The sequence below is a fragment of the Amborella trichopoda genome, chromosome 13, assembly GCF_054954075.1.
Source record: "Amborella trichopoda isolate Santa Cruz 75 chromosome 13, AtrichopodaSantaCruz75HAP2 v2.0, whole genome shotgun sequence".
Taxonomy (NCBI): domain Eukaryota; kingdom Viridiplantae; phylum Streptophyta; class Magnoliopsida; order Amborellales; family Amborellaceae; genus Amborella; species Amborella trichopoda.
In genome coordinates, this window is record NC_142348.1 from 900,495 (window position 1) to 913,522 (window position 13,028).

Sequence of the window (13,028 nt, forward strand, 5' to 3'; positions counted from 1 at the left end):
CATTCCCTTGTCCTATATTGGAAAAGTCTTTTGGGTGGAGATAGCTTTTTGTTTTATGTCACACTAGTGATGAAAACAATTGATGAAGGCTTCTTGTTAATACATAATGAAAAATGGTTTGATAGGGCTGCAACCCTATTAAAATAAGTAAAGCCTCACCTCATAATTCATCGAAAATTGCAATTCAAGCATTAGAAAACCTTTACATCAAACATCTCGGTTTGAACATTATGGTTGTGAAAAAAAAAAAAGATTTCAAGCTCTAAAATAGTGTATATTGTAACAAATTATCTGGACTGTTCATTTGGCCCTAAAAGTAAGTGTCCATAGATCTGTACTTTTTTTTGAGTTTTGAATTTCATTGCCAGTATTGAAAATTTATTCTAGAGCCATTATGGATATTTCTGTTGTCGAAAGTGCTTTCCGGATAAGGCTTGAGGTGGTGTTTTTTTAGTTTTCATAGAGCCTAAGTCTTATAGAAACTTCGTCCATGAATAATAGGCCTTAGGAGTCGCATCCAAAGAATTAAATCAATGTCATGCTTTTTTTTGTTTTTGGGGTTAGTGTTCATAGATCTGTATCATTTTTTGAGTTTCGAATTTCATTGTCAGTGTTGAAAATTTATTTAAGAGCCATCATGGAAATTTTTGTTGTTGAGACTGCATTTTGGATAAGGTTTGAGGTGATGCTCAAGTGTTTTCATAAAACCTAAGCCTTATCGAAAATAATAGGCCTTAGGAGTCACATCAAAAGAATTAAATGAATGCCATGCTTATTTTTGGTGCTAGTCTCCATTAATCTGTACTATTTTTTTTCAAATTTCATTGTTAGTGTTGAAAAGTTATTTTAGAGCCACCATGGACATTTCTGTTGCGGAAAGTGCTTTTTGGATAAGGTTAGGTTTGAGGTGATGCTTTATTGTTTTCATAAAACCTAGCATTTGTAGAAACCTCATCCATGAATAATAGGCCTTAGGAGTCATATCAAAAGCATTAAATGAATCTCATGCTTGTTTGTGGTGATAGTGCTTACTTTCACATATATGATTAGAACTGAATCTGTTTAAATGATTATTAGTGCCATTTGACTGCATTTTTTGGATTACAAGATAGACGCAAAACATCATTAAAATTGCAAGACCACCTAAAAACTTAATGAGATGGTTATCTCAACAATTTACGCGACGAGGTGCTTACTTTTTCCAAATTCTTTCGGTTAGGTAGCGTTCCAAGAAATTTGTTAAAACCATCAAAATTGCATGTTCGCAGTTTGTAAGACTGAACAAGTGAGGTTAATTTGGTCATTTGATCCATTTAGTTCCTTGAGTTAGATGACTTATCTTCGTTTGTTTCGAGATTCAAACTAAAGTTTTTTCAGTAAAATAACTTATTACGGTTTAGGAAACCAGAATAGGTAGAGGCATTTTTGTGATTTTTTTTTTTTTTTTCTAGCAATTCAATGGGGAAGACAGGCCACCACCCATTTTTTTTAAATAAATTGGGAGTTAGCTTTTTTGAAGGTGTTAATAAGGTGGTGTTAATGATGGGAACGGAAACTACAACATGGTGACTAAGGTGTGGGGTGCTACCACCATGACCCCAGCCCTTTTTCCACGTTTTGGTGATGACCCACTTAAGTTGCTTGATCATAAGAGATATTAGTTGTTATGGATCCTAAACATGGAAAAATAATGTTTTTATGAAATACTTTTTAGGTTTTGGAAGCCAAAATGAGTATTTTGGTCATCTAGCTTGAGGAATTTAAGTGGATAAATTACCTGTCTTTAGTTCCAAACCTAGAATTTAGGTAATTTCTAGTTAAATACTTGATGAGGTATTGAGCGAAATAGTTTTTGAATGATAATCTCTTTCTTGGTAAATTGGTTGCTTTAATTGCATTAATTTTATAAGGTGGTTTAACCATTTTATCGATATTTTATAAAATAAATAAATAACCATTTATTTTAATAAAACAAGTAATAAATGACATCACAAAAATAGCACAAGATATTTAATGATTCTCTTCAAGAAAATATGGGAATTCTAAGACGCCATTGATTAAGAAAATTAAGTTTTCACCCAAACTTCATGTATAAGAATTTGGGGTATGAACTTGGACACTTAAACTAATTTGTAATAATGCTCTTCAAGAAGGTGGAATGCTAAGACACCTGTCTAAATTTACACAAAATTCCTTTGAATGGAGGAAAACAAAAATCAATTTCCTCAAAAAAAATAAACTTAGATCTAAGTGTAAATTTGGAGAGTGTTTTGTGGCTTATCAATCCTTACTTCTTGAAGAGTATTATGACATCATTCTTTCATCTTCATGTCCTCTTTTCCATGGCTGCTTGTTTCAATAGATGCGACCATCCACTTCCCTAGCCTCTTAAATTGACTTCTTTAGTGCATCTATCTCTCTCTCATCCTTCATCCATCTGAACTGCACAAATGACTTCAAACACTAACAATGGAGAGAGAGAGACTTTTGTCATTTTGCCAGAGTTTAGGGGCATTTAGATGTGGGACACGGTTTCTAGGAGCCTATGGGCTCAAATGTAGAAACGCGGGTCCCCTAATAATTTATTTTTGAAATAGAATTTGATTTTAGTTTTTAGAGAATATATAATCTTTAACGTGAAGATTATTAATATGTATAAATAAATACATTTTAAAAACTATAAATGATATTTTTTGAAAAAAATATGTGAATCGTTGATTTTACTTTTTATTTAAAGAACTATTATTTACAAGACCCGGTTTTGGTGGACAGTGTAGATCTCCAAGCCTGAATAGTAGCAGGTACGGGCTTGAACGTACCAAAACAATTTTCCTCAAATGTGCAATTGTCATTGTCTCATTCTCAAAAGAAAAAACAAAAAGAAAGAAAATCGATTGTAGTTTCAGTCACTGTTCTTTCAATTAACTTTCCAGGTTATTGAATGAAATAATTATAACAAGTACATGTGCGTTACATAGTGGCAGATATAAATCTTAAGAGGTATCCATATATTATTATCTGGAAGGAATTTTGATGGAACGGTATTGTATACTTTTTTTGTTGAAAAAAGTTGGGTAAAATAGGGGCAAAAATTAGCACGAATTAACCAAAATTGAAACTTGAATCCTTATTGTTTTCGAGTATACAGGAGTGCTATCTCAAGACGGTATTTTACCTCTTAGATACTGTAAAAAGTGTGCATAAAAAGGACAACTCGTTTCAAGATATAGGAAAAGAGAAATGTCTTTTTTTTTATGCTCTAAAACTCTATGCACCCGAGCTTCAAGCTCATAGGATGACCCCTTTTATAGAGCACTTAGAGAAGTATAAAGTGTGCCATCAAACGCCCTCGCCCACGTACGTGTGTGGTACATACTTTGCATGCTCTGTACATACATCATCACTCTCACATTTGTACTAAGAGTATAAGGCATGAAAATGTTTACAATTAAATACCACTCAATTCACACTCTCATCTACAAAATACAGTTTAAAAAAAATCACAAAGAAACATATTGTTATTTTGAAATAAACGTAAGTATTTTTCAAAACAAAAAATACTAACAATCTTGACAATTTATTGGGTATTTATTAAAAACTGTATATTTGAAAATTAAGAGAAGCGATGGGAGCACAAATCATTGCCTTCCAAGATAGGCTAAAGTTTACCTATCCTTATTCTAGTTCATTGCCTTCCAGGAAAGGCTAAAGTTTACCTATCCTTACACTAGAAAATGTCATGAAAATGATCATTCAATGGCCACAAAGTCATTGAAGGCGATGTATTAATCAATTCATCAACAAATTGGTTTCTTAGAAATGCTTAAATGCTCTATCTCAATCTTAGGATCCTAAGTAAGTATGGGTATTTTGTTATTTTTTGCCAACTTAATTACCCATGCCAAATAATGTAAAGAGCCTTGTTTCTTATTCCAATTTGAGAACCTGTTTCTTATTTAAAGCCAAAACAAATAGATTATTTATGTCATTTAGCTTACCGCATCATATGACATAAATAACCCTACTTATCTTTGGTTCGAAACACAAAACATGTATCTTCAATTAATATATTTTGTCCTAGAGTTAGAATCTAGAATAAGCCTACTTAGCTATTTTAGCCCCATTATGCTATAGGTTAAATTATCAAAAAATAAATTTGTAGTTATCAAATACACCTGCTTGTTTAGTGTTCCAAACCTTAAACATAAACATATTTTAAGTATTTAGGAACGGAATGCTCGAAGAGGTTCTCGAGTGAACGAGCTTATTAAAGGCACCACTATATTGATAAATTGGTTGATTTGACTGCCTTAGTGATTCTTTGAAGTGGTCCAATCATTTTAATGATATTACCCCTATTTAGACCTAATTTTTAGCAAAATAAACATTTATATTACGAAAGCATGACAACAAAATGGGACGCGATTCGAGGCTCGGAAGAATTTTTGGATTTTTATAAAGTTCGAAATAATTGTGGTGTGTTGACAATATCCGCATAAATATTAGACAGTTCACAAGGAACTCCCTGCTGAAGAGGAAGTTTTTGGGATTATTCTGAACCTGGTCCCCCCTCATTTATTGAGATATCCAAATTGATCCCCTCTATCTCTCTCTCATAAGTATATAGTGGCTACCAGCAAGGCTTCCAAGGACTCATTATTTGCCACAATTTTGTAAAAGGAATAAGTTTATATAAAGATGTAAAACGCACCTAAAAAATCCATCCGAAAAAGGTAGTTTTAAGGTTGAAAAGCCCTTTGATTGTTCATCTCTACATCGAGATGTACGACCATGAAAAATAAAAAGATTTTAAGTCTCATAAATAGTGCATTTTCAAGATTTTCATATGTTTATAGATCTATATGATTTTAACTATTTTTGAAATTTAAAATTTTATAATTAGATAGAAAATAGATTTTTGAGATAATCCTAAGAACATTTTATATCAAAATTATATGTCATGATAAAATTTGAAGGTGCACCATACCTCTACAGCTACGGATGCATCCGTATGCCAACTGTATCCTTTGTGAAATCAAAATATCATAAAGGAAAAAATTTATATAACATATCAACCTTATATGTACGAGTAAAGTGTACCTAGAAAACTATTAGAGAAGATTGTTTCTATATTGGAAAAGCCTCAAATCGATCATCACGACTATGAGATTCATAGAAATGAAAAAAGGGGTTTCTAGTTCTAAAAATAGTTTATCTTCCAACACATTATTTAGACCATCCATTTTCAAGTGTTTACAGATATGCTTGATCGTTACCATTTCTGGTACTTTAAATTTCATAATTAAAAACAACAATAGATTTTCATAACATTACAAGGCTTTGCAATACCAACCCAAAGTGCACCTCAGCATAGGTTTGAGGTGCACCTTACTCCAATAGTATAAGTTTGACCCCTTATACAAACCTAAACCATATATAAATTGTTATGCTATGGAAATGGGATACTTTTTTGCTTTTGATTAAAGCAAAGTAAAACTGTATAGAAAGAAAATTAAAAGGAGGAGATGGTTTTGAAAAGACATCCTAACACCCAATGTGGAGTACTAAGCACATGAAAGTGCGATGACCCTATCTTCCTTCATCTCTCTCTTAACATTCACATAGAGACAGCATATAAACATGACCTCTCCCTCTCTCAAACACTTACTGAGACAAAGCATATAAACATTATCTCTCTCACACACACAAAAACACAATCAAAGCATATAAATCCTGACCTCTCTTTCTCTCTCGTGACAACTATTTTGGGTACATAAAACTTATATACTTCCCCTTGTCCAGCCGTTCATCTTGAATAAACGGCTGAGATGACCTCAATCACAACGTCATGTTTTTACATTATTTTATTTTTAATTTTGTTTTTATGAACTATTTTGACACCAAGTTTTGGGCGTCAACTGCTCTCTTAAACTGACACTTGTAAAAAATACAAAACAAATATTTTCAATAAAATAAAATAACCAAAATATCCCTGAAAAATTTAAAGGGTATTTTGATTATGATATCTTATTAAAAATTTCTTTTTAATATTTCTTTTAGGTGGGTCCCATTGAAAAAATGGTACGTACAAAATTTAATATTCATAAAATTTATATAAAAAAATTAAAAATAAAATACTCTGAAGCGTCAGATCTAGATCAAACGATGAGTGGGTAACTTGATCTAATGGATGGAGAAAATATATCTTTAGGGGAAATATAAAAATCTCTCTCTCTCTCTCTCTCTGGCACAATTTGACTCTCTCTCTAACACACAATGAATTAAAGCTTAGAGCTCGTGACCTTACCTCATATATCTCTCTAGGGGTGGATAAGGTTGGTAAAGAAAGTGGCGTGTGATGAATGATTGAAGCTCCAAAATCCAACCGCTCCTCCCTTCCAACAACTAACACATACACCCAAGCTTGGCTGCAAAAACCTAAAAATCCAACATGTCTCCACCACAAACAAAACCTTTAATCACTTTGCCTCATAACACTACACCTTTCTTTTCTCTCTCTACATTTATTTCTTCATTTTAACACCCATTGAATTTATTTCTCAATTCTCTTTTATTTTTATCTTTATTTTTACTAAGATATTTATTTTATTTTTATTTCTATTACTTTTTTTTTTTGCCTGGCTAGGAGTAGGCCAGGAAATTGACATGCAGCGTGCACCAGAAATCCCTGAAACACTTTATGCCTTTCATTGGATTATTCACAATAAGTCTCTGACATGTGGGGTCTTTGGCTCCTTTGGATAATATGAATAAATAATGTTTTTCTACGTACTTCTCGTATCAAAAGTTTGAATTTTATATGGACTCGGTTTTTATGAGTCTTAGGATTGATATGTAGATATGCATCACCTTTTTTATGATTCATTTTTTACATGAATTTTGGACTTGGTTTTTTAGATATATATAATGTATAACATGTAGACCATAAATATGAAAAAATGAATAAATTTTAGAAACTAAAAGTAATGATCTTTGAAGAAAACGTTTAAATAGTTGATTTTTTATTTATTTATTTATTTTCTTCTTTGGGAGAGACCACAATTCCGCTTCCATCTTTAAAGATGGACGTGTGATACCTCGGGGGACCCAAATGTAGTTATGCATCCCTTGTGCATATACCACATTTCCATTTTATATATTGTTTTCAAAGTGCGTTGGGTCATTTTCTTTTGTTATGGTTCCCACTTTATTGGTTTCTTTTATATATTCATTTATGTGAATGTTATGCATGTGATTCTTCGATGCAGCTCCTACATCTAGAATAAAAGCTCTAAATCACAAGGTTAGGGACGAGCTTCACATGACAATTAAATATGCACATGAATATATGTCCAACAAATCCATTTTTATTTGCATAAAATATTAATTTAGTAAAATAAAGAAGGATAAAATTTGAAATGAATACATTCGAGAGAACTCAAGACTAATTTTAATAGGTGGTAAAATAAGAGAAAGTAGACTTAAATGATTTGGTCATGTACAGCGATGACCTAAAATAACATTAGTTAATAAGAGTAATTTAGTTCAAGTAGAAAGCTCTAAAAAACAAGATGAAAGCTCTTAAATGACATGGATGGAAGTAGTGAGAAATGACATGATGACTTATGGCATGAACGAGAGTATAACCTTAACTAGAGCAGAATGGCAGAAATTGATTCATATAACTAACCACAAATAGTTGGATAAAGCTCAGATGATGATAACAACAATGATCATAATTGTTTTTTTTTTCAATGGGGATGGGAGGAGAGGAAGAAAGAGAGAGAGAGGTAGGTGGGTGTATTATTGTTTTTGGTGTGGGGGACTTTATAAAATACTTTGCGTATGGTTTATTATCTTGAGCTTTTATATTTTTCTACCGATCAAATTTACTTTAACATTTGAAGGTATATATGCCCCAATAAGCACACCTAAGAAAAATATAACACATTAGGCAAAACAATAATAATGACTAAAATAATCCTATAAATATCTCAAGGGTATCATTGTCATTTTAGTTTTTGATAATTTATGGGTGGTAATGGTCAGAAGAAGACACGACCAAAATTTTTGTTGAATCGATTGAAACAAGGATGAGGTTTCCATAAGGCCTAGGCTTTATGAAGACAATATAAACCGTCACCTCAAATCCTCAACTCGAACGTACTTTTGGCAATGGAAATTTATATGATAGCTCTAAAATCAATTTTCAACACCGATAATAAAATTTGAAACCAAAAAAATGATGCAAATCTTATTGATTTGTGAACACTTATTTGTAAAGTAAGATAGATGGTTTAGATAATTTGTTACAATATACACTATTTTTGGAGTTTGAAATCACTTTTTATTTTTTACAACTATAATGTTTAAGTCGAGATGATCAATGTAAAGGTTTTCCAATATTTAAGTTGTAATTTTCGATGATTAAAAAGTAAAAATTTGAACACCACTTGAGGATTGTGGTATCTGATTGAATTTGAATAATGATGAACTACAAACGTAGTAGTACGAAGATGAGCCTATAGACATTTGTAAATGTGTGTATATTAAGGGGAGAGAGAGATGGAAACTGTTACCAACAAATAAAATATGTGGGTCTGGCACAAAAGAGTTGATTTTCTGTGAAAGAACCACTTGTCCCTTTCAAATACTCTCTCCCCCCCCCCCCCCTCCCTCCGAAAGAGTAAAAATATGTAAAAAGTTTCTAAAAAATTAATAAAAAGAAAAAGTCACCAAAAAGGTGAGATAAAAGAAAAACCAGCAGAAAAGCAAGCAAATGTGGAAATCAAGATAAGATATCTAGGGGTAATCTTATCCTATATGCCTGAAGAAAAGGTTTACTTTGATTAATATATGACACAACAGGACAAAAATAACACAGCTTTCCTGTCCAAGCTGGTTAAAAGACCACTTTAACATTAATATATACATAAATTATAATTTTTAATGCGTGTGGTTTCTATAAGGTTGCAACTTTAAACGATCCAATTGAGGCGCACCTCCAAATTTTATCATCACAAGCAATTTTGGTGTAAAGCATTTTTAGGTTTATCTAAAAATTTATTTTCATATCTAATTATAAAATTTTAAATTTTAAAAATGGCTAAAATCAAATAGATCTATAAATATATAAAAATCTTGAAAATAGACGGTTTAGATAATGTGTTGAAAGATACATTATTTTTAGAACTCAAAATCTATTTTTTTTGTTCATAGTCATACATCTCAATGTCGAGATAATCAATGAGAAGATTTTTCATTAATAAAACAATATTTTCAGATAGATTTTTGCGGTGCATCTTTAATTCCATATTTTAAGGTTGCAACCTTATATAAATTTTGTCCATTTCTAATTTGCTCAAGTAACTATACATTTTTAATTGAGAGAGAGAGAGAGAGTAACATTTTTTATTTCACATTGGGGTCCCATTTGTCATGGTCACCTTTTACACTACTCTGTTGGGCAAATTATCCACACTACACTTCAGCATGTCATCCTTTCTCTATTACACTTTGTTCTGAACTCTGCAATCTGCAACCCTGTAAGTGACCACATCATCTTCAAACTTCTAAAAGCCAAAACTCACTCATTTCCGATTATTCTTGTTAATGAATTAGTTATACATATTATTTATTGGTTTCTCTCATCTTTGGCATTAAAATTTCATGACCATGGTTCCTTGTCTGTGAACTTTTAAAGGGCTTAATTCACCCCAAAAATAAGGAAAAAGTTCTAAAGGGCTTCAACGCATTGACCCGCTTTCTCTCCTCTCAAATTTTCTTTTTGGGTTTTGGGTTCTTTACATTCAATCTTGGAAGAATTTCTGAATTGTGGGTTTTGGAGTTTGGTCCTGTTTTAATGCAGTGGTTCTTCTTCATTGTAGATTGCTGGGGAATATGGACGATTTGAATTTGTGGAGTTTTCAGAGTCTTTAAGTAGAAGGGAGGAGGAGTGGAAAAGAAAAAGAAATCTTCAAGAAAATAAGTAGCTAATTCGATACAGCAATGCCGGTTCCTTTGGCACCTTATCCCACTCCTCCGGTTCCATTTACGGCCCCGAATGGTAGGCACAGTTGAGCTCTTCAATTGTTTAACTGTGTACTTTTGTTATTGCAACTCTTAACCTTTTAGATCAAAAGATTTATGGTGAATTAAGTATTTCTGTATTTGATGTGTAGGATAAGATTCTCACTGACCCAACAGTCAGGATTTAGAACATTGATTTCATCTCTCTTCAGCTTCTTCCCAATTTTTATGGATAAGAGAAAAGACATTTTAAGAGTTGGATGGTTGGTTTAGTGCTGCATTTGAACATGGATGGTGTAATTAAGTATCCACCTACTAAGTTAACAATGTCCTAATGACAATTGTTGAATCATTAATTACTTTGATACAAACACAAACAAAATGTGAGTGTATGCATGTTTCTATATACATAATAGTTTCTTATGAATTATGACTTTCTTAGTAGTCTCTGTTCCCATGGACCAGCATTAAAAAAATCGCAGCCCACTTGGAACTTGCCGAGGAAGCCTGGATCAGAAGGCAGCCAATTCCGGGTCCAAAATCCCCTGAATCACCTGAGTCTGCCATTTTTTTACCATTTTGAAAATAATCTCATTAAAAAACTGCTCTGTCTGACTTGGATTCACCCGATTAAGACCAGGGGTCTGGCCCCTGGTTAGTGGGAACCTGAGTTTGAATTTTTAAGCACTTTTATGAACTTTGCTTGGCTTATGATAGATTAATACAAATGATTTGTTATAATAGGCTGAGGTGGTCATGGATTATCATTCTCATGAATCATAAGTAAGAAATTTTGTGTCCTCAGGTTAAGTAAGAAATTTTGTGTCGTCAGGTACACAGGGCCAACTTGTGTGCTCCGGTTGCCGTAACCTTCTGCTCTATCCAGTCGGAGCTACATCTGTATGTTGTGCTGTTTGCAATGCAGTAACAGCTGTCCCACCTCCTGGTTGGTTTTCTATGTTTTTCTCCATTTCCCCAAGTAATTAATTTATTTGTGTATCATTAAGAACAACTAAACTGTGGTGCAAAGGTTTAAATGAAGCACCTTTGTCTGCTGGATTCTGGTAATGAGATGCACAGCGTAATTCTTGAACTGGTTGTAAATTACTTGGTATGAATGGAAAGAATTAACAGATCTCAAAGCATAAGAACAAAGAAACGACTGGTGAACTGTGTTTTATTCTTCAATATCAATTGTTTGATTTTTCTTCAAGTTACACTAGTGAAAGAAACAAAGGAAATGGGTTTTAGTCTTCACGACCAGTTATTTGATTATCGGTTCTTTTTATAAATAAATGGAATGGTATGTACTTACTAATATTTCAAGAAGAGGGGATTTGATTCTTATTCTTGTCCATCAGTTCGTCAATTCTGCATCTGTTAAATCCATTTTATCTTCATGATAGGGACAGAAATGGCTCAATTAATCTGTGGAGGTTGTCATACTCTTCTTATGTACATTCGTGGGGCAACGAGCGTGCAATGCTCTTGCTGTCACACAATCAACCTAGCTTTGGAAGGTAAGAAAATCTTAAATTAATTGATCAGGATCTGCAAGGTTCTGCAGGCCTTGAGGAGATTGGTGAACTGCTTGGCATTCTAGACCCCTACCCCTAGGTTTATAGTTGATGTGCTTTGCATCCTAGAGAAGAAGATAGTATATACTTCTGGCTTTCAATGCACTAAATTCTCCTGGCATGTTCTTGAACACCATCCCCCACCCCCCAAAAAAATAAAAAATAAAAGCATCCCTCCTCTCTCTCTGTCTCTCTCCACACTGAGGCATTCATATTTGTTTGCAGCAAATCAAGTTGCACATGTGAACTGCGGGAATTGCCAGATGTTATTAATGTACCAATATGGAGCACGATCGGTGAAATGTGCAGTTTGCAATTTTGTAACATCAGTAGGGGTCAGTATCCATGTCTTTGAAACACAAGCATCCCTTAAATTTAGTTTTCTACTTATTTAATCTAACTGGATGTTAGCAAATTAAAAAATACTATAGCTATAAATCATTATACATATGTATGTGTATTTGGAATCGACATAAAAGAGCTTGATAGAAGATGGAAGAGCACCTAAAATTGGCCTGTGCATTCAAGGAAATTAGCCTATGTAAGCATATTTAACATCTCTGCTTTATCCATCTTTTCTATGATATACCGGCTGTCTTTTTTAATATAATCACCAAATAAGCTAAAAAGCTTTGAGATATCTCTTCAGTATCATAATATATTAAGACTAGCAAGATACTTCTCATAATATTAATATTTGTAAGAGATTAGCCATTGCCCATATATTTTTATCATTATTTTTTATTAACTTCATGCAAAACTGAAGTACGTATTACCACCAATTCATGGCTCATTGCAGGCTTCTCCCAGTTCTGAACAGAAGTTCACTAACTGAAATCCATAAGCTTTAAACTGGTATGTATGAACCTCTTGATAGAATGCTGAGATACCCATTTATTTTCTTTCAGGACCTTGAATAGTTGATTTCAATTTTATAATGATTCATGATAAAGCCTGCTTCATGTGATAGATAATTAAGCCATTGACAGGTAAAGAAGGTTTGTCTCTGTGGCTAGTCAACTTGCCAAAGGAAACCTAGGGAGCCTTGCTATTTTCGGAGAGTGAGAATAAAAGCAGTTTTGGAAGTGTTAAAGATGTCTGTTAATCACTTGCAAAGGTCGCTAATTAGTATTTGTATAGGTAAGTTTGGAAGTGGAGATAAATATTGCTGAAATGCTTGGGGTTTCGGCTAACGAATCCATGCTATTAGCTGACTATTGATCATGAGACATGGGAACATGAGATCAGAGCCTCAAAATTGCACAATTTCATGCATGTCATATAACTGGGACATGCATGTCCAAGGTTTTCAGCACGTAGTTACTTTGGGAACATGACACTCGTATCTGACACTTTAAAAGCTTGGACATGTTCAACAATATATTTTCATTGAAAGTTAACTCTAAAAGATTTTTATTGTTA

The 13,028-nt window shown here is 33.0% G+C and overlaps 1 protein-coding gene across 5 annotated transcripts; it reads left to right on the forward strand.

Moving 5' to 3' along the window:
- Positions 1–9,030: 9,030 nt before the first annotated feature.
- LOL1 (lsd one like 1) lies at positions 9,031–13,028 on the forward strand. 5 transcript variants are annotated; one of them, XM_011626271.3, is made up of 7 exons: positions 9,031–9,545; positions 9,888–10,066; positions 10,862–10,975; positions 11,436–11,549; positions 11,832–11,941; positions 12,406–12,461; positions 12,577–13,028. In XM_011626271.3, exons 2-6 carry the CDS (start codon positions 10,009–10,011, stop codon positions 12,439–12,441), a joined length of 432 nt encoding a protein of 143 aa, XP_011624573.1. In that variant the 5' UTR covers positions 9,031–9,545; positions 9,888–10,008; the 3' UTR covers positions 12,442–12,461; positions 12,577–13,028. The 5 variants fall into 5 exon arrangements, with proteins under 5 accessions (XP_011624573.1, XP_006847710.1, XP_020524799.1 ...); XM_006847647.4 differs by having other exon boundaries at positions 12,596–13,028; XM_020669140.2 differs by having other exon boundaries at positions 11,442–11,549; positions 12,596–13,028.

Bases quoted from the DNA above. Each gene is read 5' to 3' on its own strand.
- LOL1 (XM_011626271.3), top strand. From the start codon at position 10,009: ATGCCGGTTCCTTTGGCACCTTATCCCACTCCTCCGGTTCCATTTACG. The intron at 10,067-10,861 runs GTAGGCACAGTT...TTGTGTCGTCAG, and splicing joins TCCATTTACGGCCCCGAATG to GTACACAGGGCCAACTTGTG. The intron at 10,976-11,435 runs GTTGGTTTTCTA...TCTTCATGATAG, and splicing joins AACAGCTGTCCCACCTCCTG to GGACAGAAATGGCTCAATTA.